Genomic DNA, 15,140 nt, shown 5'->3' on the forward strand with positions numbered 1-15,140 from the left:
AAGGGGAGGGTGTGCGCTGCTGGCAGCATCTGAATCTCCCCTGCCCCAGTCGTTGAAGCTGGAGCAGTGCGATTGCATGGGCTGTTTGCTGGCTCAGGTCACCCACTGCAGCGTGGTGCTCAGTGCAGCAGACTGAGGGATGCTGAAATAACTTTCTAAGTAGCAAGAAGTCCTCGACAGGTGTAGAAATCATCTGGAAAGCACTAAGGACAGAAGCATTTTCTGTAGCGATCTTCCTTACTCCCATTGCATACTGCTTTGAATGATTTTTCTTTTCTTTGTTTGAAGAAAAGTGCCTAATGAAAGTCTGAGGTCATTCAGACAATTCTCATGATATGGCTATTCCTAAATCTTTTAATGACCCACATGAAATCAGGGATGAGATGTGGCTATTTTTAAGGATGCTAATGAATCTGTTTCTGTTTTTCTTTTATAAACCTTGTTAACCAGAGTAAATGGTTTCAGGAAACTGTGTCAAGTGTCTGTGGAATATACCAGTTTTGCTCAGGCTTCTGATTGATTAAGGTGGCACATAAAATCAACTTAAAAGTACATTCTTGTTATGGTGTTCATGCAAGTGCATCCAAACTGTGTTTGGGACTGTTTATTAATGGCACACAACGTGTTGAACTCAGCACTTGTTCACTGTGTATGTTGCATGAGCATAGAGGAATATTTCAAATTACTTTCGTTGTATTTACAGAAGGTGAAAACTTCTGTGAAATGGCCAAAAGCGTGTTATTCCTTTGGAAATTTAGCTGGAATACCTGCTGTTTATTACAAACATATGCAAACAGTGCTCCCTGTGTGTTTTGTTTTTTTTTTTTTTCTGAAGGGAAAGTTAGTTGTTGGCAAAAATGGTTTATGGTTACCCTCCCAGAGCACCCGAACTACACTGAATCAGGGAATCCACATCCATGTTCCTGCTTATATACTGAAATCCTCTTCCATTGCGTTCTTCAGTGAACCAGGTCAGTGTGAAACCATGCCACATGCTGGAGTATGGGGGCTTGTACAAAGTGTGGAGGTGTTTGTTCCAAGACAAATTCAGGGAGTTTGAGAGTCCATGGCAGATTTTCCATTCCTAGTGTTCAGGCCTCTAAATATAAGGATCTTAATGTTTGCAGACAGATCCTTGCTGTAAATAAAATAGTTAAAAAAAAAAAAGTCAAAAAAAAAATCACTGCTCCGTTTCTATTTTTCATAAGTGTGATGGTTCATTCATCAGAAACTGGAGCACTTGTCTCAAGCACCCGCTCCACATTAGCTTCCCTCAAAAAAAGTGCTCCAGTCACTTCTCAAATCAACAGCAGCAGCAGGATTCTTGGAGTACCAGGAGGAAAAACGTGCCTGGACCACAGAATGGTGAGAGAGTAATGCTGATTTCCCTACTCTGCCAGGTGGAAACCTTTGCTTGGTTTGTTACTGATAAGTGTAAGCTCTTCCACGGATGAGGGAGCTTTTCCTCCAGGAGCTGCCCCAGGCTGTGGGAGTATGTACAACATGCGTTTATGGGGGAATCGAGTTTGGCTTTAGGGTGTACATTGTGCTCTGCAGCTGTTGCCTGTGTGCTGCTGCCCCAGCGGTGCGTGTAAGCTAGTGTGCCCTGGCTGTTGAAGGCTATGCTGCCTTCTTCTTACCATTAGAAAGAACCTGGAGACAAAGTGCTTGTATGACAGTGCTGGCTGGCTCTGAAACCGTGTCATGTGTGCCTTGCTGAGAATAGTTTCTGCGGCTTTTCTTAAGGGTTTTCGCTCCTATTGGTCCCAGTAGTTAAGGTACGTGAGTGCTCGCTCTTAACTTTGCTGGCCCCAGTGAAGTGCCCAAAGGATGCTGCAATGTGTGAGACCCACCTGTCTTTGGCCATGATCTCTGCCTAGGGTAGAATTTATGTAGTTGATATGCTCTTGCATCATGTTGTTTTCTTTTTGGAGAACTATTAAAACTGTGTTGTGTGGATATCAAGTGAAGGGGGACAGGGGAAGGACTTCATCAAGTTTTGCTTGCCCAAGGGGTGGGGAAAGTAGAGATTTAATCTCAAAATAAAGGCAAACCAGAGAAGGTGAAAGAGACAACTTGGTCAAAAAATGGATAGCTAGTGAAGAAGGGAGAAGTGAAATAAAGAAGACTGAAGAATTTATATCTTTAGGTTTGTTTTTTTTTTTTTTTAAACTTCTGCAAATATCAGGCTTGTGGTGCTTTTCTTGCTTTGCTAACAATGCTGTTGAAGGATTAGCCTTTCACCTTGGGTCCTTTTTCTTCATTTTCTTTAAATTTGGTCAACCTTCAGCTGACAGCAGTGGCTCCCTTTAGGCTTGTGAAGTGCCCAAGTTTGTATTGTGCAATAGTAGCACCAGCGATAGATCTCTAGCAAAGTTTTCAGGAGTGTTCTTCAAGCTAATTCTTAGTTTCTCATGGTATTGGTAAATTCTTAATTTGAGTTTTAGTCTGCAGTTGTTATGAATATCTTTCTGACCTTTCTCAATTTGAATATCATCTTTGGCACCGATTCTTCTCTTCCTTGCTCTGCCTTTTATATTTTCATTTCCAGTCAGGCATATATTCTAAAGTACTGGGTTATATACAGAAGATACTGTACCTCTGGAATAAGAAATGCCATTATGCTTATGGGATATTATCCTGTTTCAACTCATATGTATGACTTATCCTGGGCCAGCATAATGCCTAATATCATGGCATGAGGTTATTCCTTTCAGCATTTAGTTTGCGAAGCATTGTATTTTCTCTAGTTTTAAATCCTTACTGAATAAAGCAGTATTTTCTTTATGTCTATCTGCCTTTGTTACAGGACACCAGAAGCAGACAGCTGAGTGGTAAACAGTGATGTAGAACAGTAGCTGGAAAACACTCCTGGGTATTCTCTGCTTCTGAGGACCAAGCAGGGCTTGAAATTCTGGTGCCAGTAGAATGATGTTAATTTGATTTGCTCAGATTTGGGATCCTCCGAGACCAGAAATGGTATTTGTTCTTCCATACCTCAGATCTAACTTTTGTGGGGGAATAATGTTGACCTGTGACTCTGAATGAGTTGGGGAAAATGTTGCATCTGTGCTCACTGGCATAGAAATCTATTTGTGAGCAGGATCATTCCTGTTGGGTTGGCTAGTGTGGGGGAAGCCAGTGTGGTTGTTAACAGTGGGAACGCTGGAATGATGTTATTTGAAATACGAAGACTGTGGTTTTTTTCCTGTGGAATTCCATGGAATTGTGAGAGCGTCTTGGCTGCTGGCTCTTCTAGCAGTGTAGCTGCAGCGAGCCAAGGGGCCATTAGGAACAGAGCCAACGTTGGAGATGGAGACTTGACACTTGGGTTAACTGTAGGAGAGCCCCTGTGCTTTTTGTATGGGAAAGACAAGCTTGGGCTATTGCTTGGCACCATGGAGCTGACAGATACTGTTTGGAAGAATTTGTGCTTCTTAATGCACGTCAGGATGTCCAGTAAGTTGTTTTAAATCTGGAAGTGTGACTTGCACCGTCAGCTGTTGAAGGGGATATTTGCTTGGCTGATGTCCATCACTGCACTAGGCTGTAGTACCCCTTTAATCACTTGAAATGGATGAATAAAGAGAAAAAAGACAAGTTCTGTATTGGCAGACAGTTTTCTTTCACACTGTTCAGAAACTTGCACTCCAGTATGTGATTATGATGTAAAAAAATGTAAATGGGTAAAACAAAGCAAAAATGAAAGAAAAACCCCAACTCAAACCTGAAGAACCACCAATCCCCCTCCCCCCCCCAAAAAAACCCCACAAAGAACGAAAAACCTCCTCCCAAACCAAACCCTACCAACCTAACCCCCCCCCCCCCAAAACCAAACAACACCAACAAGCAAACCACTATTCAAGGAAAAACATGTTCAGGTGTTTTGTCTAACTCTCCTGAACTGTAATATCTACCACAAAACCTCATCATTGAGCTAAAGTAAGGAAGGAATTTCATGATCTGAAAATTGACAGGTTTGGGACCAAGTCTGTGGGTTAAACTAACATTTGCTTAAGAAATTTGGATCAGCCGGAGAATTTTCTAGTTCTGAAAGACTTTATAACAATGTCAACAAGTCTTTTACAGCTCACTGAGCAGAACTCATGTCTGTTGGGTTTACATTGCCAGAGATGAGCTTGCTTGTGTTATTTAAAATGATGGGAACTGGTTTGCCTTAAATGTTGAAAAGGGCTATTTTCCATTTCACTTGAAGGAAGTAGGGGAAAAATAACATCTTTAGAAAAAGTAGTTTCCCACTTCTAAATTTGGATATTCAAGATATTTTTCTTTTTTTTCTTCTCTGAAGTCCATAATATATGTATCCCAGGAATCCTCAATCTCTGTGAAAACAAAATTTTGAAAGCACATGTGTAATCTCAATTGCCTCTGATATAGTTACGTATATTGCTGCATTTATGTTGTACCCAAATGTAATCAGCAGTCAGGATGCTATAGGATCAGCATTACTTACTGATAGCAAAATACAGACCAACATTCAAAAGGAAAGACCAACTTATTGTATGGACTATCCTCTGCTCAGCAAGGCACGTAAGTTCCTAGGTGGAAAGGGAAACTGCGCTGGCTTCAATGCAGTTAGTTTAGCAGCTTAAGTTATGCACAGGGTTAATCAGTTTTTGGAAGATAGCCCTAATGTGGCTATCAGGGAAAAGTCTGAGCTCTTAACAGGGCAAAAGAAATGTTTTCTTGCAATGGCCCGAGCTTTCAGTGAGGTAACCAAATTTTCCCCTTCTCTGTGAAAGTTATTGTATTTTGGTCCAATGTCTGTTTGGGCTGTCTCTCCTGTGTCATTCTGCTGCTTCCAGGCTTAGCCAAACACGGTCTACAATTCAGTATAATGTTTCAGTTGTTACTTCTGAAGCCTGGAAGGTTTAGCAATAGTGCAGATTTCCATCTTTCCTAAGGTTTTGGCCTTCATACCGAGTATGCAGACACTACATTTTGACAATATATTTTACATTTTATTTTCCAAGCAGTGTTTTAGTAGATTAACTCAGAAACAAAGAAGAGTTTCACATTTATCATGAGTGACTTGCACGTTCAGTTAAACACTATGTGATATTAAGTAGTTTAAATCTCCAGCATATGAACTGTAAATTAACATTAAGGCCTCTCTTAACATCGTTCCTCTGTTTAAACAGTCATGCAGAATTACTAGTTGCCAGTAATTTCCTGAATGAATACAAATATATCGTCTGTCCTAATATTTTTGGTTTTTTTTTTAACTCTCTTGATCTCCGTGTCATGAAAAGAATATCTTAAAATTAGAAAATGGCAAGGATGAACAGTGTCATGGATAATTGAGAAGTTCATTGCCTTTTAGGAGAAGTTCAGGTTTGTTTGCAGCTCAGACTTCTAATTTTCCTAAAAGCTGATGATATTTTGGTTGCTGAGCGTGGTCCCAGAGGAAGACACTGTGCTGCTACGACCACTGATTCAGCCTCTTGATAGCTTTAGCTTAACAATCTGACCTGTGAAGATGAAACTATCCTTTGCAACAGAAGAGTTGCATGATTTTCTTTCATGAGTGAAGAAATCACTTGCCTTTAAGGCATCCAGGCAGAACGGTGTGAAGAGTCTTCACTATAGACTTTTTTTGATAAACAGTATTTCAGACCCCAGAGCTCTCCATCTATCACATTGCACAAGTGTGAGAAATTTGGACATAGGCACAATAAATAAATTGGTAAAAACCCCCAGGAGTATCCTGCAGGATGCATTTCAGAGTCGAATCTAAGAGCAGAACTGTTGGTGAAGAGCTTGTCATTTCCAGTTCATGTAGCAGTTGTGAAAAACAGCTTTACATCTTCATAATACTGCAGCAGTCTATTGATTTGCGCTATAATCTAAGGACAGGGGTCTGTGCTTCCCAAGGAGCTTAGGAAGCCTGGTGCTGTGCACTCAGTACTTCTGAAGATTGAAATTGGAAACTGGCTACTGAAATCAGGACTGTGTTAGCACCTATCTATGACAATACCCTTTTGCTGTGTTGCCACACATTCACCTCACTGCAGTGTGTCTCTACCTGCCTGTCTTCTCTCAAACTAGGCCCATTAAACTTTATCCTCCTCCATTCTCCGTCTGTTTGCGCATCCTGCTGCGCATCTCTTCCATCTCATGCAGCTACACGAGGTAAAGCAGGAAGTCGGAAATTCATTAGTTCTTCTCAGAACTTATCATGACTGAATATTATGTTTTGAACCACATGGGGATGAAGATGCTTTGAAGTTCCTTGATTAGGGGCAAATAAAATGCCACTTTAAGGTTCTCATCTTTTGTAACACCACATAGAACTCCTGTGTTCAAATTCATGCTTAAGCCGGCCATTCTAGAGTCACGTTTAACCAGAAATTAACTAGCCTGGAAAAGAATGACTAAAACTTCATTATATTTAAGGTTGTATTGAAGGCTGTATTTCAGCTTCCGCCAGTGGTAAAATCAAGACTTGTTCAGCTTTATGAGCATTCATGGGGATTATTGTTGTTCTTATAGATTACAGATTTCTTGGTTGCTCATTGTCTTTGTATATTTAGAATGGCCCTATTTAAAAACTCCTCAAGGTTTAACTTTCTGAGTAGGAATGTGATCTTGTACAGTTAATTGAAACTCCTGCAGTGAGAAGAGGCACGTGCTCTGACAACAAAAGCCTGGCTCTGTTCCTGTATTTGCATTGCTTAGCTAATCTATGCTAAGGCTTGATAATAGTCTGTGGCAGCTACATGTACATGCGGTTGACCAGTTGTTAATCCAGTTACTGTGTTTATGCAGCCACAATTAATACTTTCATCCTAAACTCTCCTTTTTGTTTTTATTTCTAACCACCACTGTCCTCGTCGCTGCTGTGATATTGAACAGCCAGCGTAGAGAGACAAATTTATCCTTGGAGCAGCCAGTCTTAAGATATAGATGTTTTGCAGAAATATTTGATTAGAAACAACTCACTTTCCTTGAACAATAAAAAGTTAAACACTCTGCTTCTCAAATCAAAGTATACATTTTATTGTTTTCCAAGATCATTCAAAAGTTTTCCCGGCTTGTATGTTGTGTGCTGTGAAGCTGTAATGACAAATGCCTTGTGTAATCACTGTTCAAATAGTTGTCATGCCCATTCAGTGCAGCAATAAAAGGGGATCTGTTGCTGACTTCATAAACTTCAGTGTCTCCTACTATCAATGTTCAGTTTCTGGCAGCCTGGTGTGACCCTATATGGACTTAGACTATAAGCTGTATTTAGAAAGCAAGTGTTAGGCTGGTTGTCAGAACAAATCTATCCTGTGAGCATGAAGCAGCTTGATGTATCAAGACTGGGGTGCTGCAATGAGTGTTTGAAGTATTTTTGGATCATGTACTCATTAGACAAAATCTTCTGCTTCTTCCTTATGTAGGTAATAGCTACTGGAATAGTTGTTATCTGTCGATCTATTCAGGAGCAGCTGTATAAAAAATGCTGTCATTATGTGAGCATGAATATGTTAGAAACTATTTCTCTCCATTCTGCTTAAAGACTATAAGCGGCATTCAAAGGCCTATGTTTATGTGAGGGGAGGGTACAGGCAAGAGTTATTTGCAATAATGCATTGCTGTAATGAATTTACAGTAAGCTGGCAGTGCCCTACGTATTTTTATTAAACCCTGACACAGTCAGAAAACCTGTGTGTTGTTGTAGGTATCTGGATGATTAACTTTTTCTCAGGAGACCAGGAGTTTAGTTGGCAAAATCTAATTTTTCTTCAATTTTTGTGCTTGGTATGCTTTCTAGCCTCCTGTTCACATAATAGTATCTCTTCTTTGTTTTAGTCTTATTTCTTATGATTAATGGTGCCCTGTTCATGCCGATGAATTCAGCTGGGGTTGACCTGAAGTGTGTTCAAGCTGGAGTTTGTACCTTCCTAATCCTAGGTCTCCTTCATGAATATCTTCCATGCCTGTAGCCCGGGTGGAGCTTTTTCTGTCCGGCGCTGGCACTGATATGTGAGCAGACGATTCATAGTTTTCAGTCAATTCATCGTTATTTATGATATAATCTGTATCGTTGTTCCTCAGCTGATCCTGTGTTCAAACAAAGAAAGATCAGAGAAAGGGAAACTCTTGGGGAGTCAAAGATTAAATGAAGAATAAGTCTGATGTAATTCCACTTTATTTTTCTTTCAGTATTTGCTTACTTTTTGGGGTGTTAATTTACCGTTTTGATGTTAAATAAAGCAAATAGTTCTTCACCGTGTTCTGTTCTTGATCAGTGTTGAGAAACATAACCTACCCTTCAGATTTTAAGGTAATTTCAATGCTTAAACGTCACTGATGGGTAGCCAATACTTTTAGTGTCTGGCCGAATCGTTCAGAACACATCACCCATGTTTGTAGCGCAAAGTATAGTGGCCATTCTTGAAAATGTAGCGCTGCAACTTCTGAGACCTCTTCTCTATGGCCCTGCAGAAATTATTAGCCTTAAAGTAATAAACTTTGGAAAAGGAACTTTGGTGAAATATTTGAGGGTGGAAGGTTTTGGATTACGCCTTAAAATACAAGCAACCAAGCTGAGTACTTACACCATATGCACTGGGGCTGGTCAGAAACTTGGCAATAGGATTACACCATTCGGGTAATGTCGTCGTGAGAGGTGGTCCAGTGTGGGTTAGGATGGGTTTTAGGTATCTGTGAAGCTTGTTAAAGAATATTTCCCATACAGATACTGATACTAACATGCTTTATTGCACAAATAAATTAATTTTTAAAGCAAAAGGGAATAATCTAACTGAATTGTAACAAAAAAATACCATGTCTTTACTCACTGACTGCTGCATACTTTCACCTGTTATCAGTTTTGTCTAATATGTTTCAGTAACAACAAAAACGCACCCAAAACAAACCCTATGCCCCCAAACACTTGATGCTCAAAATCTGTCTTGAAGGGTACCAGAATGCCTGAAGGGGATGCAGCAACAGCTGGAAGAGAAGAAATGTGTATTAGATTATCCTGTTTACAACTCTCATGAACTATTTGCTATAAGAATGATCTCTGATGCAATTTTAACAGGAAACAATTTAAGGTGTAGCTGTATCAGCTACTGTAAGAACAGTAGTGAACATTTTCTCAAACATATGCGCTCAGCCTTTTGGAAAATCAGTGCATTTCTTCACTAGACAAAGTATATTCCATCAAGTATTAAGTTTCTTTATCCCTGAGAGTGTACATATCTAAGTTGTTCTCTGCAATACTTTATTTTCGCATTCAATGCATTTGTTTTACACTTCACGCATCAACGCTCCTTTATATAAAATTATGTAAATAAGTCAGGAGCAGGCTTTATGCTGCTGTCTTGCACCTGTCTTTCCAATCTTTTCATCCAAAAGTTCTTTATTCAGATAAAAGAAAAACTTGCTCATCTTAAGCAGTGATATCATCCTTGTATCTGTCAATAACAGCTCTCCCTTGAGTCCCTCAAGTTGACTTCTTTTTTTGCTACTTTTACTCGCAAAGTAATTTTCAGTGTTCTTTGGAAGCAGGCTTGTTAACTTCTTTTTGCTGCCAGGGAAAATTTGTGCTATTGATTGTCATCCCACTTCCTGCCCCCTGCTCCTTTTCCTTGCTTTCTCCCCCTCACTCTTTCTCTCTGCCTCCTTAAAGAAGAAAGGAACAAATGTAAAAAGAGCAGTGATTTGAGCCCTGTGACAGTATTGTAGAAATACTAAATAACAGTGGGTCTTAAACCTTAACCATTCCAGTGCCTCTGTTTCTTTTGTTATTGGTTGTTTATGATATCGCTGCTTTACAAGCAAAGTACTAATTCTGTATCCTGAAGTAACTTAGGTAAAATATCCTTATGACCTCAGTCACAGATTGAAAGGCTAAATAGCTTCCTCTGCTGTCTGCTATACCACAGGCATGGAAGTTGTTCTGTAATATCTGGGCTTTGTGTGTGTTTGTCCGTATTTTTTAAAAAAATTAAATTGCATCTGTCAGATGATTCCTTCATCCAAGGTCAGATACTGAGTGAGTGCCAAGATTTCAGACGACTTAAAAAATGAGTCTAGGATTTTCATATAAATTCTTATTGAACTGTGATCAAGGTGAGAATCTCATGAGATCAAACCGTGTAGGAGAAGTTTAGATAGTTTTTCTTCTGTAAGAGTTAAATCAAACCAAACAATCTTTTTGTGATCAACTCCTAATCTTATCTAAAACCTCTAAGGCACCAAGCAGTTAAGAGCTATTATTAAAAAAGCTAGATGTGAAAGCCATCAGAGTTGTTTTGTTTTTTAGCACTTCAGAAAAACCTAATTTAAAGGTCAAAAATGGAAGTAGGAGCCTAATGCTAGGTTTTTAATTTTTGGAAATATGGGCTTTGTTAGTTCAAACAATTCCAGTTGTTTGTACTGGGTTGTAACACTATCTGCTCTGTTCTTTTATTCTCTTCCAGAAAAAGTAATTGAAGATGAATATTACTATGTGTTTCCTTTCTAAGGAGCCTTGTAATGTTATAACGAGCTATTATACTTCAGTAAAAATTTGAGTCTTGTTTTTCTCCCATGCTTGCATAAAGCCCAACGCCACATCAGGTAGGATAGGGGTGCATGCTGAAACGGGCAAGCTACTTGGCTGCCGCAGTAGCCATCAGTGTTTCGAGCCACCACCACTTTTAGCACAAACTTTCACGTCTGGTGTGTTTGACTAGTTGCTATGTGTGTACACTGATGATTAAGTTGAGTGATGGCTTCATTCTGGGCTGCAACAGGTTATCCAAGTCCCCTTCCTTTTGCATTTGCTCTAACGCATTCATGGTCCATGCTTCTGTTTTGAAGCCTATTGAGATGAAGTTTGAACTGAACACAACTTGTGCTGTTTGTGACCATTCTGATTCTGTAATAAATGACTTATATCTTTGTTCCTTATTTAACGAGCTATTATTCAGCCACTAAAGGAATTTAAATTGCACTGGCCTGTTTATCATTGTTTTAATATATGCTGTAAATGTTTCCTCCTTACTGTTGACACAGTTGCTTTATAGTATTACAGACGTGATTGCATCGCTTAACGCAGCATGAAAGAGGAGTTTTAATCTATGTGCAGTGCTGGCATTTCAAAAGTATATCAGACACGGGTCTGTAGCATTTTAAGGCTGGCAAGAAGTCTTATCGCACTCCAGCTGCTCTAGCTGTATCTTCCAGCATTCCCAGAGAGAAATAATTTAAACATTCTAATAGACAAAGGTAGATTTTGCAATAAGACTGTTTTGAAAGTTGGAAGAAACTAAGTGTAAACCTCTTAGCACAACTTGGAAATTACTGCCGAAACAAATTAATGCCTGCCTGCTTCAGGGAGAGAGAGAAGATAGCAGGAAAACCCTGTATCTTTAGAACACTTTGAGATTTGCATCTCGGCCCTACGTGTGCAGAGCATCACAGCTGTGTGCCTTGGGTTCTGCACTGTGCAATGCATTGTGTTAAAGAACATTACCAACATCATAGAGGTGGTAACGTCTAAGTTGGGAAGCTGAATTCAGGGTGCCTGTATATGCAGATGTATAGAATTTTTATTTCAAAATAGCCTTTGCATCATATCAGGATGAAAAATCAGAATCTTAAAATCTTTGTTCTTTCAGGCAATAAGCATTGAATGACCACACTTTGTTAAATTGACAACTTCTGTCCAAATTTTGAGGATATTGGTAAAGATCACTCCTTTTAATAAAATGCATTACTATGATCAAATAGGGAAAAACATTCTGGAAGTAATCTTGTGGCTGTTTTGACTTAAAGGAGCCTTGCTTTCCTTTTTTTTTTTTTTTAGCCTGTAGGGGTGTATGTGTGTGGGGCAGGAGAGTGGCATAAATGGCAACAAAAAAACCCAGCCCCCAACAAAGTAGAAGATATGGCTATGGTTAAATACCTATGGCAGCTCTGTAAAGCCCTGTGTTTGGCTCAGGAGGTTTGCTTTTTGCCGCATTGCGTAAGGGGGGTTCTGTAACTCGAGGTATTGCCATGCTCCCTAAAGGCAAGTATGCTCACACTACAACATTTAGTATTAGAAAGCCCTGAAATACAGGAATTCTTGTGATATTAGTCAAATTTACATATAACTATTTTTTCCAGAGAATCTTCTGATAGCAAACTACTATAAATACACATCTGTTGAAAGTGTATTATTTAATATTCTGTTGCTAGGTGCTATATTTCTGCTGTAGGCACAAGTCTCTAGAGGTAAATGTCACCACTCCCAGAATTCATCCTTTGTGCAATGTGTTTAAGATTTGGGGTTTTGTGGTTTACAGCCTTTTATTTTAAAATGAGCTTTTGTAAACATTTTATTTAAGTCTAAGTTTGTAAAGTAGTTATGTCACAAGTTTAATATTAGTCTTTGTGTTTATGACAAAATGTACACAAGAAAGGTATCAAAGATGTCACTTCTGTTTGTTGAATCTATTTTCTGTGGTAAAGGCAAATAATAGTTTGTTCCTTGGTAGTTTATTATTATTCTTTTCTAAAATCAGAGCAATTTTGATATTATCGATGTGATGGACTGAAGAGCAAGTATTTCCTTTTCGTAGTATTTAAGCGGGAATGGGCAAACAATGAAACTTAGATAGGCAGAGTTCTGCACATGGCTGACACCTGCTAACAGCTTACTGAGATTATTTGGTTATTTTATACACCAGCTTGTGTGCACAACTGAGCTGGTGAGGCACAGGGACATCTCCAGGTCTTAAGTGCACACGCAGGAGATTAAAATCACTCGAAGGAGAGGAGAGGTTTATTGTAGAGAGGTCTCTGCTCGTGATTCTTGCAAGAGAGGAGAATGTTTTCTTATGCACGATGAAACTTTCACCAGAGGACAGGGAGTTCTCACTGCAGACTGGCTGAAAAGTTATATTGATTGGTTTTATTAGTAAGTTTTTGAGAAGACCATGAGACCTAACACGACTTAACATGTAAAGATAACCTAATCTGTACTGTGGAGTTAGCTGAGAAATAATCACTAAAACTGGTGTAAGTGATATTTTTGCTTATGGTTGTTACTAGTGAATTCTTCTCTTTTTATATGGAGTTGTGGCGGTTTTTTTTTTTAAATCCCACTACTGTTGTAACTTAAATACTAAACAACTGAGGATAAGTAGTATCATGCTTTAGTCCTGCAAAGTCAAATCATCAGGTTTCTCTCTTCTTTTAAGATTCATTCTCTCTATCTTTTTCTTTCTTGTGTCTGAGAGCAGAGAGGGTTAGATGAAAATCGGTGGTAAAAAAACCTAATTCAGTGAGGGAAAGTTCACACAAGAAAGTCTGACTGTCAGATTCTAGACCTACATGTAGTGTCAGACCCGAAACTCTGGCTTTTCTGCAGAATATGGCTAAAAGTTTGGTGCTTTCACCCTGGAAACTGGAAGCATTGCAGAGATGTGGGCGAAATGGGAGGGAGTTGCTAGCATTGATCTTGGGTCTTTTTTTAACGTAAGTAGCTGCAGACTGGCAAGAGACTTGTTCTCTACTATGTACCGAGTGAAATGTCTGGGATGTTTGCAGACCATGGGCCTCCTACTTGTGAGCTCACTGAAGCAAAGTGGAAAATTGAGAAGTCTAACTAAAATTACTTGAAACCTATTATATCCTGAATAGAAAACGCCTCCATACAAAGAAAAAAATCCAAGGCATAAATGAAGACTTGCTTATATAATTGATGACTGGGTAATGCAGCTACTCTTGAAAATAGAAGAATACTCATATAAAGTTCAAAAGGAATATATGGACAGACACTGATATCAGACAAGTTAACATTAGATTGAGCTTTGGAAGATGCAGACTATGTGAAGCAGCTAAAGAGAGGAGATGGTGGAGAGAAACCACCCTGACATGAGTTTTAGAATAACAAAGAAATGACCCTCCATCTAACAAAGAAAATACCAACCGAAATACAACCAGCAAAAAAAATGCACCGACAAACGCATAAGGGTCAGCTACACAAACAATAAAGAGATAAGACAGCACTGGCAGCATCAGCATCGATGACATGCACGTGACTTCTCAGAAAAATCTGTGTGACTCGAAGTTGACATAATTGTTAGGATTCATCTCCCCTACCTTTAGACATTTTATAGTAGGATATCTGAAAGAAATCTAGTCTACTGCTCTTACCTCCTCATCAATAAAGAGATATGCCCAAATCCCACGGCAGTTAGTCTCATCCTATGGTGCTGGAGTTAATTGGAATGAATTGAAACTAGGATGAGTTTCTCTCCTTTTATTGACTATAAAAGAGTCTCATCAAATAGATTAGACTTAGATGGCTGATAATTAAATATCTAAAGTTTGGTGAAATGAATATCACTTCAAGAGATATGAAAGTAGAACCCCTGAGGCATAATGTAAGAAACCAAACAGGACATCCTCCATATTCAGGAAACCGAGAGTATATGAAAATGGGTGCTTTTCATAATTGGGAATTAACTTATTAAATGCATTTAGAGTAAAAGAGATAAAAATAATATAAATGTTGGTGTAATAAATACGAAATCCTAGCCAGCAGCAGAGATAAAAACTTTAAAATCATTAAGCTTGCAAAAATCTGACCATGCAGTTCATAACCGTGTTGCCTCAGAGAAAACAAAGATTTCCTGGCATCTTTGAAGGGATAGAAATTTTCTCAGGACATTGCAAAACCAGTGGCTTGGCAATAGGTTTTCTTTTCCTGTAGAAAAAGAACTTCTGCATATGATATGTCTTTAGCATGATTATGAAACTGGAGAACCCCCTGGCATGAGTAAACTAAATTATTGCATTTGAAAGGATGAACACTGGTGTGACCTGGCGGTGCGTAGACTTTTAAGGCCTTAAAAAGATTCTGATGCCAATTGCTTCAGGTGAGATTCACTTTCAGGATCTTCACATGAAGTGCATTCATTGTAGAAAATGCATTGAATAAAATGCTTCACCCTTCTGGTAATGGCAGAAGGAACGAATGTAAAAGAGCAAGTGAGTTAGCAGGGATTTCTCACTCTGTGTGGAAGGTTGTTTCATGAGAACATCCTTGGCATCACTATCTGCCTAAGCAGATACCCAGAAAAGCAGATATGTGAAGAATGAGGACTGGCAGTGGTTACATGCCTTGCAAATGAGAATCTAATACTGGT

At 39.0% G+C, this 15,140-nt stretch overlaps 1 protein-coding gene across 1 annotated transcript in view; it reads right to left on the reverse strand.

The window, feature by feature from the left end:
* Window positions 1–3,912: 3,912 nt before the first annotated feature.
* SLC9A9 (solute carrier family 9 member A9) overlaps window positions 3,913–15,140 on the reverse strand; it is a 192,820-nt gene continuing 181,592 nt past the window's right edge. The window contains exons 15-16 of the mRNA XM_009565945.2: window positions 8,568–8,673; window positions 3,913–8,070 (exon numbers count right to left, since the gene is read on the reverse strand). Coding sequence (XP_009564240.2) covers window positions 7,849–8,070; window positions 8,568–8,673 — 328 coding nt within the window. The 3' untranslated portion in view covers window positions 3,913–7,848. The remainder of the gene's footprint in view (window positions 8,071–8,567; window positions 8,674–15,140) is intronic.

This window comes from Cuculus canorus, chromosome 9 (genome assembly GCF_017976375.1).
Source record: "Cuculus canorus isolate bCucCan1 chromosome 9, bCucCan1.pri, whole genome shotgun sequence".
NCBI classification, from domain to species: Eukaryota; Metazoa; Chordata; class Aves; order Cuculiformes; family Cuculidae; genus Cuculus; species Cuculus canorus.